This window comes from Aricia agestis, chromosome 8 (genome assembly GCF_905147365.1).
Source record: "Aricia agestis chromosome 8, ilAriAges1.1, whole genome shotgun sequence".
NCBI lineage: Eukaryota > Metazoa > Arthropoda > Insecta > Lepidoptera > Lycaenidae > Aricia > Aricia agestis.
This window is the reverse complement of record NC_056413.1, coordinates 9,575,109-9,593,760: the sequence shown is the minus strand read 5'-3', so window position 1 is coordinate 9,593,760 and position 18,652 is coordinate 9,575,109. Positions and strand designations below refer to the sequence as shown.

Genomic DNA, 18,652 nt, shown 5'->3' with positions numbered 1-18,652 from the left:
GCTGCAGCAGCAGCATGCAAAAATACATTTGTTATCTACGTCTTACTAGTTGTCGCAATTAAAATGAGCCCAAACACGAAACCATTGCTCTAAGTTGGAGAGGAGTTGGGTATCCTATTGATTACCAGGTGATGCTGCAGCACCAGGTCAACTTTCCATTAATGTGTAAATATTTATAAATGTCACGAACTAGAATGCCATAAAGCCCACCAAACGAAACGACTGCAAGTTGCTAATCGGCCCTTCACGAACCAGATGAACCACGATTTGTCAGCATTGAGCAGGCTGATGATGATGAACCATAGCTAAGAACACTCTCAATTAAGTCAGCTTTCAAACAAAAAAAAAACTAGATCAAAATTGGTCCACATGTTTGGATGCTACGATGCCACAGACAGACAGACAGACAGACCGACAGACAGACACGTCAAACTTATAACACCCCTCTTTTTTGTCGGGGGTTAATTAGACAATGCTTACACGGCCAGTCTGAGATCAGCTTAGTCCCAGAGACAAGAGTTGAAAAAAAAAAGATAAAGTCAATATATTTTTTTTACAAAATAGTAGTAGTCCTAATGTCGTTGAAACTAAGGTCGAATTTCGACCATTGGGCGATCTCTAGTTCTTATTACTAGGAAAATTACTGAATATGGTTGTTACTTCTTATATAATATAATGATATTATTCATAAGCTTGAAAACTATAATTTTTAAATTATTATTTACGTACCTAGTAGGTACATATAACTAAACATATTTGTTACTCGATATCGCCATAAAAACGCTCTTGTTACTTTTTATTTGATTACCAGCTCCATTTATTACGTCAGAATCTTTAAAATAATCTCATTACACGTACGTGTATAATTTATAAAGTTTTTTTTTTATAATTTTTTATGAGTTTCCTACATTCAAATGTTATAAAGCTTTTCCTTGACTCAAAATAACCATTGATTTATATTGCCATATACAAATTGTGGTGATTGTTAAGGTGATTGTGCCTAATTTGGGAGTTTTATATAATCGATACTTACTTGTCGATAGCACGCCCGTGCCAGGCCGATACGAGCCCTCTGTCCGCCACTGAGACTGATGCCCCTTTCCCCCACCAGGGTTGAGTCCCCGGCTGGCAGCTGTTCGAAGTCACGCAGTAATGCACAAGCTGTAACCACCTAGAACCACACATATTAAATATTTACAGTTAAAAAAATGAAAACGTAACATGTAATAGACCGCATGATAGTAATTATTGGCATTAATATATTTTATTATAATCTTCCGATATCCCGATTATACCAGGTTGTAAATGGCCAATTATTTTATTTTTATAAATTATTTTAACAAAAGAACTTAAATTAAAAAAACGCAAGGGACAACGAGAACAGGCGCCCTGGGCTGTAGCCCCTTTCGCTTCAAAGTAAGTACGCCACTGGTTTGGGTAATTTGTCATTACGAAAATTCCTGTCTTCGTATTGATTATCGTATACGCATGTAATTAATATATACCTACTACGTATAACTAGACACTAGTATAATTATACTAATTCCATGCGTATACGGGGCTTAAAAATAAATAAATATTGATTGAATTGATTTGTTTACGACGGCTAATACTCGTAGGGAGTTCGCAATTACCTACTATGCTATGCGTGTTAACCGGTCACGCATTCATTCCACTGCCAAGCCAATATTGTACACATATTATAGTTTAACTATAACGGATCATAAACGATTACTAGATCACAGGGAAAGGAACATAAAGGGGTGAGCATGAGTTCCCCATTTATAGGGCCATAATGTAAAAAAAAATTGTATTCAATTTTTAGGGTTCCGTACCCAAAGGGTAAAAACGGGACTCTATTACTAAGACTTCGTTGTCTGTCCGTCTGTCTGTCTGTCTGTCTCCAGGCTGTAGCTCAAGAACGGTAATAGCTAGAGAGTTAAATTTTCACAGATTATTATGTATATCTGTTGCCGCTATAACAACTAATACTTACTAAAAATAAAAATATAAAATAAATATTTGAGGGGGGCTCCTATACAACAAACGTGATTTTTTGGCCTTTTTTGCTCTAGTATATTAATAATGGCAACAGGTAGGTACTTGATTTTTTCTCAAAATCATTAAGTACCTAGTTAAGTATATGTGTACTTTAATATTTAATATTAATAAGTATTAAAATAAAATAAAAAATTAAGGGGCTCCCATACGAAAAAAAAAACACAATTTTTGGCCTAATTTTGCTCTACAATGGTACGGAACATTTCGTGCGCGAGTCCGACTCGCACTTGGCCGATTTTTGATATTCGATTACCAACTGTTAACAGGAACTCATAAATGGGGTAAGCATGAGTTGCATTTTAATTTTAGGTAAGGTACTTTAGTTAACAATATCGTGCATAAGGCCTATCATAGATGTTATTATCTAAGATACTTTTCATTTTTGTCGTCAAAATGAGATAGCGATATTTTTAACTTTTAAGTGTGCCAATATTCATCATCATTTTAGATGAAGGGCGTGCGAAAATAAAATCACCTCAGTACTTGATACGATTAATCACTTAGATTTATCTTGACGTTTCATTGATTTTTCGGATACTTAGGCACAATAGATATAAGTTAAGGGTATACATATGCAGTACCGGACTGCGGACAACAGTAACATGATGCAGTAATTTTGTATGAAGTTCAATTATTTATTTAGTCGATTGACCTAGGTTTCTTGGCGAAAATGCTTATAGGTAGGTACGTGAACCACGTGTGCCCTACATTCCGATCTCGAAAATCTGCTGAGTATGGATATGTCTTAAGAGTAGGTAGGTACTTACGCGTCAGTCAATGTTGTAACCGCGAAAATGTCTACTGTCTACATTACTGTGTCCCATGTACATATTTGTTTGGTACTTACCTTAATATTACGTTTAAACCGTCGAGTCGAATTTGATGGTTTTTGTTACCAAGATACTTTATGCCCCGGAAAAAAACACAGGTAGGTTTTCAGCACGGAGCCAAGGAAAATATACGGCTCAATTTACGCAAATGTAATGATAATTCTTACTTACTTAATATTATAAATACGAAAGTGAGTTTGTCTGTCTCTCTGTCTGTCCGTCTATCTGTCTGTTGACGCTACTCGACGAACTCTAACTTAATGTATATGTGCAGTCATCAGGACTTGTACCATGAAACTGTTTTGAGACTCAAACAATCGGACGAGAATGCCACCTCCTACTCTAACAAACGTGAAATGACGTTGTTAGAGCAGGACGCGGCATTCTCGTCCGATTGTTTGAGTCTCAAAACGGTTTCGTAGTAGGCCTACTGGTTCTATCTGCTGGGCTGTTAGATAGCCCATTTATCGAGGAAGGTTATAGGTTATATTTTATCACTCTAAGACTAACAGGAGCGAAGAAATAGAGGAAAATGTGGAAAAAACGAGGGAAATTATATGAAGGGGGTTATTTGAACGCGCTAATCTCAGAAACTACTGGTCCGATTTGAAAAATTCTTTCAGTTTTAGACAGCCCCTTTATGGAGGAAGGCTAAAGGCCATATTTTATCACGCTAAGACTAAAAGTAGCGAAGAAATAGGGAAAAATGTGGAAAAAACGGGGGAAGTTATATGAAATTGCTTATTATCTTAAGAAGCACTGGAGCATTTTTTATGTTATTTGTCAAACATTAAGAATAGACCACGTGAAGGGACATAGGCTATTCTTTGCGGCGGTTGCGTGAAATTCCTAAATTACACAAGCGAAGCCGCGCGGAACATCTTTTAAATATAATAAAATCGTAGGAGTCAATTCTGTACATTGAATATTTTTGTACAATAAATAATACTTGGGATGTGATCTACTATGCTAACGCGGACGAAGTCGCGGGCAACAGCTAGTTTGTAATAAAAAACATGACAGAGTGGGTTTACCTACTACAACTCCGTCAACGGCTACTCAAAAAAAGCATCCCATTTAACGACTTCACTTTAAAACTTCTAGTCAAAACTTTAAACGTCACAGTCAACGTCTTGACGAGTTGTCCTTATGTCATTCAATTGAATGGTGTCATTCGATGAATGCGCTAGTCATTCAATTGAATCGCAGATTGAGCCAGATGACTGCGACATAATTATATTTTACAAATCATCAGCAAATGCTGCTAATATAATTATTATGTATGCATTTATAACAACAATTTGATTAATATGACCAGTGGATCAATATTGGGCTATGGATACCAATGTAGATACCAAAGATCATAGATAATATTATCATTAAGTATACAAAAAATCAGCCAAGTGCGAGTCGGACTCGCGCACGAAGGGTTCCGTACCGTTAATCGTTATAGATCAAAAATAGGCCAAAAATTGTGATTTTGTATGGGAGCTCCCCCTAAATTTTTATTTTATTTAAATATTATTATTAATTGTTAAACACAAACAGACGGACAGACAACGAAGTCTTAGTAATAGGGCCCCGTTTTTACCCTTTGGGTACGGAACCATAAATACTGGCAGGTTCGTTTCTGTGCTTCGATCACTAATATAGAGTATATTAGCACAATAGACATATAATTCTGTCTACTCTGATATTAGTGATCGAAGTTTCTGTAACACGACGAACGCGAACGCACATTCCATTAATCAATACCATAAGCCATGGCCTTGAGTGACGTAATTTCGGGCGCGCCACACCAATAAGTCCTTAGTCCTAACTATTCGTACGGTAGTGTTTAGATGAAAACATATCGCCTATCGGTGTCATTCGCGTGAAGTTCATTTTGCATCGTTATTACCTTTTTAGTGTTCCGTACCCAAAGGGTAAAAACGGGACCCTATTTCTAAGACTTCGTTGTCAGTCCGTCAGTCCGTCTGTCCGTCTGTATGTATCTAGGCTGTAACTCAAGAACGGTAATAGCTAGAGAGTTGAAATTTTCACAGATTGTGTATATATTATATCTGTTGCCGCTTTAACAACAAATACTAAAATTATATATTATTTAAGGGGGCTCCCATACAACAAACGTGATTTTTGGCCTTTTTTCTATATCAATAATAGCAACAGGTAGATTCTTGAATTTTCCACACAATCCTTAGTTTTATATATACTTACTTTAATATTTAAAAATAAAAATTAAGAGGGGCGCCCATACAAAAATCACAAATTTTGGCCTAATTTTGCTAATAATGGTACGGAACCATTCGTGCGCGAGTCCGACTCGCACTTGGCCGATTATTTTTAAGTTCTCTCGATCTCTGGCGACAACATAATTTTTTTATTCCTTGAAAGAAACTTCGCGACTCCTCAAGGGGTTTACGATCCATAGGTTAAAAATTTACGTTGTACGTCAGGCGTCAGGTTTACGGTGTACGTCAGGCGGTTAGGGTCTAATATTGATCCGATTTGAATAAATCAGGTCCAATGTAGAGCGTAGAGCGTTTCTTTTCAATGACTTTTATTTAAAGTCATTGAAATAAAAAGATAAAAAGAAAAATAAAAAGATTTATTAAAATCATTTCATTAAGTAAATAAATTAATTTTTAAACAATAAAAATAATCTTAACTAATGTCGCCCGAGATCTCGTCGAATCGAATAAAAAAAATCTTAACTTCCTAATGAAACGAATAAATTAGCTAGCTACGCGTTATTCGTGACTGAAACATTCTAACAATGGCAGGTATTTTGCGAAGAATGGAGATATCTAATGTACTAATATATACTTAATATTTATTGAGTCATAAATAATTACTACAAAGTACCTAAGTACATAATATATACAATATTGCCATTGTTATGACAACGTTAACTGTTAGTAAAGCATTTAAGAATTAATTTGTATTGTCTAGGTTTTAATTTGTATTGTATATAGTGCTTTACATTATATCTAGTGATTAATGCTGCCGTCCTTATCATAAACAACGCAATCGACATATTTTACGAAATTAAGTTATTAGTATATTCGGAATCGCCGAAACGAGATCTACCAGGATCAATCACTCGTTTTTTTATATCTTCTATAGTTTTTATTTTATTGTTAGTCATAAACAACGTATGTCATCTTTTCAAAAAGTATTACTAGTCATAAGCTTCGTTCTATTTATACTAGTAATAAACATCATAATAAATAGGCAAACATGCGTTTTTTATGACTAGTTTACTTAGAATTTCGACATAAGAAATACTTAGCATAAAAAGCGCATCTGGTACTTGGTAGCGGGAGAAGTCCCATTAGTGAGTACACGTTTGAGGCACAAGAGCCGGAGAATAATTTGTTTCTAGCAGAAAGATCCCTACGGCCAAGACTAGAATTTCCGATCGTGAAATACCGATTCTTATGCAAATATGGTTTCTGAAAACGCGGACGTGCTGTGTATGTTCTGCGATACAACTAATTATTCTGAGTTCTGACAGAGCTGGAAAACCATGGGTAAATGAACTGTCGAAGTAGTGACTTATGGGCTCATGAAGCCTCTGAAGGTGATTAAATATAAGTAATTCCATTACCTTTGCTAAACATAGGCACCACAATTATTGTGCATTTCCTAGACATAAACCACGCAACTGTCACACATGCGTTGATTATGCTTAGTAAACTAATATTATTGCAAAATATGTTTCCTAGTCTTATACAATTTTTCGTCATTAAAATACTTAAATTAACTAAATTTATAAATATACCATCGCACATGCAAAGTTCACATTTAAAGGCACCAAACAAAACAAAAATATTTGAAATATTCCTGTTAGTTTCGTAGGGACAACAAAAAAAAAGAATAAAACTTTAGGCGCGAATTACTCGAAAGTTGCCGCCATGCAGATGCGTTGTTTATGATAAGGACGGCAGAATGTTGAATTAAATTAAATTAAATTTAAAAACAACCTCCGATTCATATTAAGTGCTCATAGCTCATAAGTGTCAGAAATCAGAAGACAGACAGACAAACACGTCAAACTTATAACACCATAACGTGGAAGAGCCATGCTTCGGCACGAATGGGCCGGCTTGACCGGAGAAATACCACGTTCTCACAGAAAACCGGCGTGAAACAGCAGCAGACAGCAGAAAACAGCGCTTGCGCTGTGTTTCGCTAAGTGAGTGAGTTTACCGAAGGCCCAATCTTCTACCCTATTCCCTTCCCTTCCCTACCCTCCCCTATTCTCTTCCCTTCCCATCCCTACCCTATTCCCTCTTAAAAGGCCGGCAACGTACCTGCAGCTCTCCTAATGCTGCGAGTGTCCATGGGCGACGGAAGTTGCTTTCCATCAGGTGACCCGTTTGCTCGTTTGCGTTTTATTTAATTAAAAAAAATCCTTTTTGGTCAGGAGTAAAAAAACATTATTTTAATCCAGTCCAGCACTGGACTAATGTAAACGTGCAATAGAATGCAATTTATTAAAAACCTAGGCTTTAAGGCCTATTTACACTATTCTAATCCAGAAATCCAATTCAGCGGTGGATTGGATTACTGGATTGGAATAATGTAAGCCCGCTAAAACACATAAAATTGTAGAACAGTAATATAGAATAATAGTACAAGAACTCTCAAACGTTCTGAATGTAGATAGCGAGACGGTTTCTTGGAAACTACGGTTTCCTAGAATTTCACAATACAAAGCGGCGGAGTTCCATAAAACCTCACTCGGTGAGTTTCTACTAATCCCTTTGTGTTCGCAATCTCATCGTAAACGTGTCTGTTTCTAATTGCTATTGAGCTGGACTATAACATATTATTTTAATCCATTAAAACATCCATTCTCAAAGTGTGCTCATCAAAGGCTTTATAGGGGTTCCGCGAGCGAAACATTTTTCTTTTTGAAATGTCCTCAGACAGCAGCATGGAGACAATTAATTCAAAGACAAAACATTTTGTTTGACGGTCCGTCAAGAATGTCACTTCTTATAAGGGTTTCGCCGCATAAAAAAGTTTGAGGACCGCTGCATTACAACACATACTGCCGCACTCAGAGTGGAACATTAATTAGTTAAATGTACCTAATTAATTCAAAATTTTGACATAAGCCCCATACATTATCTGTCAAAACTCTTCATCAAATCGAAGGTTAATCGTAATTAAATGTCTCTGAGTACGGCGGAAACCTTATAAATACGTACAACATCGTATTTAATAATAGACACTTTTTAGGAAGTAGAGTATTACATTAATACAAAATAGGTATAATATCATGTACTTATTATGTCGGTATGTAGAGTCTGCAGATCTCTGCAATACTTATGCAATTCTCACTTCTCTCTTACATTGAAAATAATTAATCAACGCAATGACTAATGTTAGTTATCAATTCTATGACGCTGCCACAGTATAGCAATATCATATTGCTATACTGTGACGCTGCGCTGACGATGCATTATTTTCTTTTCGCGAATAGACTACAAGTCAAATTACAAGTACAATATATTTTTTTGCATTAATGCCTTTTCAAATATCAATATTATAATTAAAGTTACTCAATAACTGCCGCGCTCAGCGACTACGACGAATAGTAAATTTTACTTAACTGTAATTAAATGAAGATTTTGACATTTAATTACAGTTTAAAATTCATTAAATTGGAAGCACTTCATTAAATTGAAATTTAATGTCTCTGAGTTCGACCCGAGGTTCTTTCTAATAGCGTTTTCGGCATGGAAACTGCCCCGGGGCAGGGCAGGCCGAATGGATACGAAAATAGCCGAAGTTTAAATTACATCACCTACATAGAAAACTGAATTATTATTTCCATGTTGTTGCTTCGTGGATTTGCCATTCAGCCTGCCCCGGGGCAGTTTAGATGCCGAAAAAGATATTATAATTACAATAAATCTTACCTTCTTGTATCGCAGTTTGTCGTACGGTAGACCGAACAGTATATTCTGTCGGACTGTCGCCACGAACAGCCAAGGCTCTTGGCTGGCGTAGGCTACGGTGGCTCCACCGAGCGACACCGTTCCTTTGGAAGGCTGGAGCTCGCCCAAAATGACTTGCAGAAGTGACGACTGTGAAGAGAATATTATGTGATTAGACTGATCAAGAGGTATTATTGATTGGAGTAACGAAGAGAAAAGAGTTTTTAAGTTTTAAAATAAGTACATTTTATAAATTAGATCTCCTCAATGCTTTATCTTTTATCTATTAGGCCGGCCATAGTCGGTTTCGACTGCACGGACCGCTCGAGCTGTAGCTCTACCATGAGTTAAAAGCTATAGTATTTTTCGATACTCGATACAGACTACCGTAAATTTTTAGTACTTATGGCAAATTTTACAGCGCCTCTAGTGGTTACTTGCGGAGCTAAAATCGCCATACTAAATATTTACGTAGTCGGTATCGAGTATCGATAAATACTATAGCTTTAAACTCATGGTAGAGCTACTGATCTTGAGCTTTCGGAGCGAACGGTCTACGCGACCGCCGCCGCGCCGCGCCGACCGCAGACCGGTCGAGTCTAGCAGTCGCTCCAGACTGCAACTTGCGGTCCGTCAATGGCCAGTCGTCCTTAATTTGATGTTAGAACTTTGTAAACGTGGATACACATACATTTTTATCCGACTGCCAGGAAGGGTTTTGTTTTTAGAGCGTATCTTGTGGTGCAAGCAATGGCTACAGAAAAACCGACATAATTAAAAATTATGCGAAGATTATTTGTAAAGCGATTGTCAACTGATTAAAATAACTATTAAAATAGTCATTTCAGTCAGTCGACAGAATGGTGTCCTTCCTAAAAAAGTGTTTATTTACAAGCCATTGTTATAGTTTTAACAATGGCTTGTACATAACCTACGGCAAAGTTATAACCAGTGACGGCTAAACTCAAATTTGGAACTTTGTGTCCTCCATTTGATATTGAAAAAAATACAAGATCTTGCACGGCTTAAACTGGCTTGACTGCTGTTTTTTCGGTTTAACTTTCAAGTTCTCCGGCACTAATTGGATACAACCGCACAAAAATGCGATAAACGGATTTAATATACCTACTTAGTTAAAAATTAATACTCTACTGTGATCGAAAGATTTAAGTATTTAATACAAGTATATGGGTATGCTCTATAGTGAAGCAATGTGAAGTGATATAATAATAAACACACTAGATGACGGCCGTTACTCCGTTGCACCAAAAGTCTTTTATCGCGGAGGAACCGTAAAATTTTCCAGGATAAAAAGTTTTTTTTTTTATGAAATAAGGGGGCAAACGAGCAAACGGGTCACCTGATGGAAAGCAACTCGTAGCCCATGGACACTCGCAGCATCAGTAGAGCTACAAGTGCGTTGCCGGCCTTTTAAGAGGGAATAGGGTAATAGGGGAGGGTAGGGATGGGAAGGGAATAGGGGATAGTAGGGAAGGGAATAGGGTAGGGGATTGGGCCTCCGGTAAACTCATTCACTCGGCGAAACAAAGCGCAAGCGCTGTTTCACGCCGGTTTTCTGTGAGAACGTGGTATTTCTCCGGTCGAGCCGGCCCATTCGTGCCGAAGCATGGCTCTCCCACGTATAAATCCATGTCCTTTCCCGGGATTCAAAGTATCTCCGTATAAAATTTCAGGAAAATCAGTTCACCGGTTTAGGCGTGAAGAGGCAACAGACAAACACACATACACACTTTCGCATTTATAATATTAGTATAGATTACGATACACAATACGTTGACGATATCATTATAATAAGGCTGCACTCAGAGACGTTTAAGTTTTATATAACAAATACTTAACTTGATATTAAAGGACTAGTGTATGACGAAAAATACAAGAAGATTATTGTCAAAATGTTAATTAAACTAAAGTCAAGTAATAATTATCTGAGTGTGGCCGTAAATAACTATAATAAAATATATAGTTCATAATATCAAATATCAAGAACCATCCAAGCTTATCGAATTTAACTCAATCGATTTTTGCCATCCGTTATCGGTGCGATACCTGGCGATACTATGAGATGTCATACCGTTATCACTCGTCAATTGTGCATAGATAACATAATACATAATACATTATTATGTCAAGAGTAAAGATAGTAAAACGTCGTCTTATCATAGTGCACTATGTAGATTCCATTAGGCGCGACTCACACAGCAGACAGCACACTGGGGCAGTCGAAGCGACGCGTCATGTTTTTCGCCAAAGCATATTAATCTCTATCGTTCTATTATTTAAGTTCAAATTTCTGCTATGAAAATATTTCAGCGTCGAAGAGCCGCTATGACGTGCGCTTTCATATTTCGGTCGCATACTAAATATAAAATACTTATATACTTATATATTATATATTTATAATATTATAAAGCTGAAGAGTTTGTTTGTTTGAACGCGCTAATCTCAGAAACTACGGGTCAGATTTGAAAAATTATTTCAGTGTTAGATACCTCATTTATCGAGGAAGGCTATAGCCATAGGCGATATGAGTATGACGCTAAGACTAAAAGAAACAGTGGAAAATGTGGAAAAAACGGGAAAAAATATTTGAAAGGGCTTACGAACTACTGGAGCAATTTTTATGTTATTTGGCACAGATAAAAAGTAGAAAATCATAGGCTATATTTTGTGGGCCGTTTATAATTCGTCTGTTACATAGGACATTCCTAATTTACATGGGCGAAGCCGCGCGGAACGTCTAGTTAATTAATAGAACAATAGAGATGAATATGCAGTAGGAAAAACATGACACGTTGCACCGTATCGGCTCTGCCCTAGTGTGAGTTGAGCCTTACAGAACAAAGGAATTAGGGTGAAGTCAAACGAGCGTAATTTTGTGAGTCGTGAGTCGCAGAATTTCTGCATTTGTATGAAACTGAATGCAGCAGAATTTCTGCCAGCCGAAATTCTGCGACTCACAACTCACAAATTACGCTCGTTTGGCTTCACCGTTAGGGACCAAACTTTGCACAGCGATATGATTCACGGACTATCTACTTAACATTTTTCCTTCATGATAACTCTATTTGTACTATAAGCCGTAAAAGGCAGATAAACAGACAAACATCCAGAGCACGGTTCGCACAGTATCATAGTAAATAACTATAATAGATAATATCATGTTATGTAAACCGTAAATCCTTTTGTGCGTTTTAACCAACGTAATATTGCATTACAATAACACTATAATGTCCGTTTGCACCAATCGTTTAACGCTAAGTGTCCATGAAAGGGCCCATTCACGGCAGGACTGGTGGAGTGGTCAATCATTTCAGAACAAAGTGTTTTCACCAGTTTCACTAGGTCCTTCGGCGAGTAGGTACCTAGGCAGGCCTAGGTAAAATACCTATAAGGGTTGGTGAAATTTCGACACCCTTAATAGTCACTAGGGGTCACTTAATGGTGGAAACGTGCATTCGTTTCTGAATACGATCGCAAATCCTCACCTTGCCAGATCCGACCAAGCCAGCAACTCCCACAAACTCGCCAGGCTTCGCCGTAAACGATATATTTCTTAATGTATCCACGATGGAGTTCTGTTGCCAGCTTGCTGAGACACTAGACAGAACTAGTCCCGTCGACTTCGGCTTGATAATCTCGCTCTTCTCCTTGTCTATGCCGTTTGTGATATTTTTGGAACTGCCGTTCGCTATCGGCTCAGGGTGGTCAAGTTCTTCCAGAGAGAGGAATTCCTGAAAATTGAAATATTTTATCTTGGGCACCTATTAAACTATAAATGACAAGAAGAATAAGTTTAAAAAATTATAACTCGACTACGTAAAAATATTGAAAAATGTCGTAGAGTATTATGTCACTCGCGGCATCATTACTAATCTATTCACACCTCATTTATTAAAATGGGGACAGTAATCCCTCTACGAGGGCAAATACATACATAGTATAGATTACGGTAAGCTTTACTCCTCCTTTTGGTAGTCGGGTAAATAGTCATCAACATAACTGGTTCGCCAATTTCTCACGACTCAATATTTTGAATTGTAAATTACAATTATGCGTAAATAGCTCGTGAATATACAAAAGCCATCTTCAATTATGTTGAAGTGGTTGTTTAACATATTCTGACACACATTTGAATTAAACGCCAGTAAATAAGTGCTTAGTATTTTGATTTGTGTGTTTCTTCACTGTTACTTTGTAGATGATTATTAAAATATTAATATAATGTTATGACTTAACATATTGTCTAAGCCAGAGCTTCACAAACTGATGTAGTAACGGTAGGTTCTATCGTACCCGCAACGGCTGGCTTAAGGCGACGCGTTGATAATTTGGCTGTAGCGATATCGATTTTTCTCAGCAATGACTAAAGCTCTTAGCTTTTTCAATTAAAGTTCATTCTCAGTATTCACCATGTCTTTGTCTTTGAATTACCCATAGCATAACACGATTGGTCAATTTTTATAACACTTATGTGTTATAAAAGTTGACCAATCGTGTTATGCTATGGGTAATTCAAAGACAAAGACATGATGAATACTGAGAATTAAATGATACTCTACAGGCTACAGCACATTCCAGGGAACTCTTCATTAAAAAGTTTGAGAAGTTCTGGTGTAAGCAATCCTTACTCGTAAGCAAGTACAATATACATAGGTCTACATTTTAATAAATCAGCAAGTATCAACACTTACATTAATTAACACACACAAACGCAAACTTTCGAAACACTTTTTCGCATGACTGATTTTATTAAGGGGCATTGACCTTCATCTCCGAAACCCTTTAATATTACGGTCTCAGGTAGATTGGGACCATTAAAAACGAGTACGAGAGAACATTTTATGCTTGCAGGCCAGCAAAATGCATTTTAAGGCGTATTGCTACCGGTACTTTACTGTTAAATAATAAAATCGGCCGAGTACGGGTCGGACTCGCGCACGAATGGTTCTGTACCGTTATTTAGCAAAAATAGGCCAAAAAATGTGCCCTTAAATTTTATTATTTTATTATTAATTATTTTTAAAGCACACATAATATAAAAGTTTTGTGACAAGTGCCAACCAGTTGCCATTATAGATATCAAGCAAAAAAGACCGAAAAGATCACTTTTGTTGTATGGGAACCCCTTAAATGTTAATTTCATTTTGTTTTTAGTATTTGTTGTTATATCGGCAACAGGAATACACAATTTAGTCTAGCTATAGCGGTTCTTGAGATACAACCTGGAGACAGACAAACATACAGACGGACAGACAACGAAGTCTTAGTAACATGGTCCCGTTTTTAACCTTTCGGTACGCTGCCCTAACAACGTACCTCTAAACGTCTAATAGAGACTTTAGACTCGGCCAAGAACGCCAGCGCCAACGGGAAGAAGATGTTGCAGGCCAGCTGCAGCAGGTTATAGTATTGCACCAAGGAGAATGCGATGTCAGCTCTTATTTCACCACCAAGCAGCACGTACGTCACTACGGCGGTGAAAAGAATGAACCTCTCCGTAAACACGCTCAGCGCCGAAGTAAAACCCTTTATCAGCGATGTCTTTAGGATAAACTTAACCTCGTATCTAAAAAAAAATGAAAAAAAATCATATGTATTTCACATAGACTTATTTATATACTGTCGTAGTATTTCAATATATTATAAGAATATCGTAACCTCAATGATTTCGACTAACGATGTGAAAGTAATTAATCGATAAAGCGTTTGTGCAGATAACATATTTTTGAAGTAAATACTTGTATAAGTAATTAGTTATCATCGTTTAAATACGAAAAACTATTGTAGGTATGTATTAAAAGTTATTATATTTAGTAATTAAAAAATATCTAATAGCAAGCCGCGAGAATACATCGAGTTGTGGGTGTGATAATAACATGTTACACCATTTTGTTGTTTTAAGCTTTAAGAACCGCTAGTTGTTAAAAATTATGGACAAAAAACGTGGTTCAATGACTCCAACAAAAAATTGCAGGAGACGCGCAAGAACGTAGTACTTATCGGATATAAAAAAAATATAATTATTGTTGAGATTCGATGTATTGCTTTAAAGAGGTTGATAAGCCATAATATTGCAAATTACAAATATAATAGACCTAAAAAGTTGCGACGATATTTTGACACAAGCAGCCGATAGTCATTTCAGTCAAACTCAAGGAACTTATCTCATTTATTACAATAACTTTTACAATGTCACGGTGACGTCACAGACTGCAAGGCATAGTTGATGAGATGGTATTTAATTTTATGTAATAATTATAAAATTATGTTTAATGATAAGAACCTAAAGCTTGTTTATAGACCATTGTGATATAACAATGTATGTTGTAACAATTTTTATAATTAAAAAAAATATGCAAGCGCAAACATATTATGATGATATGACAATAAAAAGTCTAAGCCCTAAAGGCACAACTGATATAATTAAAGTAGGTAAGTAATCAAAATGAGACGAGTGAGTATCTGAGTGAGAGTTGACGTTTAATACTTACTTGGATTGTGATAAATCAAAATAAACATTAAATTAAGAAATTTAAAAAAACCCCCGCCAAAACAACTTTAAAAAGTAATGAAATAATATTTACTGCCTTTAAGTTCGAATAATTCCTAACTTGTGTAAAGTAATATTTTAGTCCTTAATTGTTGTCACGGTGTGTCGGGGGACCGCCAAGTAAACTGCAACCTACAAACGCCAAGGCACTGATTACCTATCTCGATTCAGATCGCTGTGAATTGATCCTTTAAACTTGTTATGTGATATCAAACATCTACATTAGCGGTCCCCCGACACACCTTGACAACAATTATGGACTAAAATATTACTTTACATAAGTTAGGAATTATTTGAACTTAAAGGCAGTAAATATTATTTCATTACTTTTTAAAGTAGTTTTGGCGGGGTTTTTTTTTAAATTTCTTAATTTAATTTTATTTCATAGGTACTTTTTAAACTTGTGTTGGTTATAGTGCGGAATAATTCCTATCAACAGAATCATATTATTCTCATGATCTATTAATGTCCTTTTCGATGAGGCCGTTAATATGAGCCCAAACATGAAACCTCCACTTTGGGTTCATACGAAGCTTGGTTCCTATAGAATCCAGGTGATGCTGCAGCAGCAGCATGTAAATATTTACTGTTTATACTTTATCTACTTCTTACTGGTTATCGCAATTCAAATGAGCCCAAACACGAAACCTCTGCTCTAAGTTGGCGAGGAATTGGATCTCCTATTGATTACCAGGTGATGCTGCAGCACCAGGTCAACTTTCTATTATTATGTATGTACGTATATTGTATATTCACAAATGTCATGAACTAGAATGAAATATAAAACCCATCAAACGACTACAAGTTGCTAACGGCCTTTCATGAACCAGATAAACCCTGATTGTCCAGCACTGAGCAGGCTGATGATGATGAATTATAGCTAAGAACTATCTCGATCATGTGAGATTTCAAACAAAAAAAACTAGATCAAAATCGGTCCACCCGTTTGGATGCTACGAAGCCACGGACAGATACATACACAGACAAACAGACAGACACGTCAAACTTATAACACCCCTCTTTTTTGTCGGGGGTTAAAAACAGACAGACAGACAGACACGTCAAACTTATAACACCCCTCTTTTTTGTCGGGGGTTAAAAAGCAAATTAGTAACATCGCTACCGCTAATAAATCGATAGGTTTCGTGTGTGCAAAACATCAATAAATCGTCGGCCAGCTGTGGCCTATTTCCACTATGATAAACTAAATTATGTGTAATGCCGACGACCTCTGTATGAAGTATGAACTTAAAGTATTCACGTATAGTAGGAATATATTACTAAGATTTTGACTAAAATTATCAAGATATGATCAAGATAATAATAAAAAACAACACTTACTTTCTTAGTTTGTCTACTAGCTTTTCAAAAGGTTTCTCCCAGGCGTACATTTTGATAACTTGCACTCCATTGACTAGTTCACTCATGACCTTGACTCTCTCGTCTGTACGTTTAGCTATCTTCCCTCTGAGGACTCCTTGACGATTACTTAAATATGCTAAAAAAAAAGAAAATCTGTTTAATATGATTTGAGTTATGATTATCGTTTAGTTCGCCTCGAGTCTTTGGGATCCCTAAAAAGGTTTACGACAGTGTAAATAAAAATAAATAAAATAAAAAGCCTTATATTTCTTGTAATTTAAAATTACATAATAAATGGTTATTGTTAGTTTGATATTATCCTAGTACAATGAGTTAGTATACAATATTTTTTAAAAATAAGTTGTGAGGATATTAACTTTGGTATTAAATTAATTAATTTACAAAAACCCCCTCTTCAGAGGTGAAGGCCTCCTCCAGACTATTCCATCTGTCTCGATTTTGGACTACTTTAATGTAATCTGGGCCGGCGATCTTTCTTATTTCGTCGTCCCAGCGTGTAACAGGCCTTCCTATACGTCTCTTGCCTTCAGGTCCTTTCCACGATGTTACTATTGAGGTCCAGCGCTGGTCGTTTAATCTCGCAACATGTCCAGCCCATTTCCACTTTAGTTGTTTTGCGAAGCGGAGGGCATCTATAACTTTGGTTCGGTCTCTTATAGTAGTATGCCTTATTTTTTGTAGTTTTTTTATACCTGCCATGCTGCGCTCCATTCCGCGTTGGCAAGTGACAATCATTGCCTTAGCTTTCTTCTTCTTCTTTCTATTGTACTTCCACGTTTGGCACCCATATGTCAAGGATGGCAGTAGGCATGAGTTTCCATGAAACTTTACGACAGTGTAAAGAGGTTAATAATTCCCTTTTCGTATCTTTGGCATTAAAAAAAATTTGGCAAGAGTTGAAGGTCCTTACTCCTTATCGTTAAGATGCAGAAATCGGAAGGATATCTGGTTTTCATGGTTTATTTACCTTACATTCGAGTTCAGAAACCTTTAAAATTTACATAATATTTTCTTTAGCTGAATAATTAGCAGCAGCGGTCATGATAATATTTATTGTTGTTTTGAAGATGATCACTAATTGCCCCATGTTTAAGTTTGAATAAATAATTCAAATAAGCCGCTTTAAAAAAACTTAATAATCCGTTGCGTTTAAAAAGTATCGATAAAAAGTAAAAACCTTATATCCCTACGCTATCACTTTTTATTTGCCGCTACAATATTTTTTATCGTAATGCTATGCAATTATATGATGAACAAAGTGAATAAATTAAAAAATCATTGTTTCATAACCATCGAGTTTATTGTCAAGGTACGCGAACTGCGAAGTTCGAGGTAACGACCGCTGCAGCCAATGATATTCTATGTTACTAACGTAACTAGATTGGAAGTTTACGGTAGCAACGCGTTGCCACTTCGAAGATGCCTGCAGGCATATCTCACATACATAATGACATAACGAATATATGACTTGACATTGTCTTTTGAACAAAAAAGTGGTTACGCATTTCTGAGAATCTTTTGTAAGACATTGCTACTCTAGTATTTTAGAAACTCATTGGCTGCAGCTGTAGAAAATGTATCTTTTTGTATTGTTTGTCTGAATATGCATTTCTGATAAGGAGACATGGCTAAGTAAACATGGAGAAATAAGGAACAATTAGTAATTACAAATTATGATCATCACTGTCACAGATCCCAGTCATCGTCATCATAATCATTATAATCATCTGGGAAGAGTCCCAGACTCTGAGTGCGGTAATTAAGTAGATACTTAATTACCGCACTCAGAATCGAATATTAATTACTTAACTGTAATGAAATGAGTAAGTACTTTGATAGATAGGTATTTTGTATTT

At 36.3% G+C, this 18,652-nt stretch overlaps 1 protein-coding gene across 1 annotated transcript in view; it reads right to left on the bottom strand.

Annotated features, from left to right (window-relative positions):
• The window catches only part of LOC121729273 (ATP-binding cassette sub-family C member 4-like), a 52,323-nt gene that overhangs the window by 18,155 nt on the left and 15,516 nt on the right, over positions 1-18,652 (bottom strand). Inside the window, exons 5-9 of the mRNA XM_042117737.1 lie at positions 16,755-16,911; positions 14,180-14,429; positions 12,349-12,594; positions 8,825-8,992; positions 1,034-1,171 (exon numbers count right to left, since the gene is read on the bottom strand). Coding sequence (XP_041973671.1) covers positions 1,034-1,171; positions 8,825-8,992; positions 12,349-12,594; positions 14,180-14,429; positions 16,755-16,911 — 959 coding nt within the window. The remainder of the gene's footprint in view (positions 1-1,033; positions 1,172-8,824; positions 8,993-12,348; positions 12,595-14,179; positions 14,430-16,754; positions 16,912-18,652) is intronic.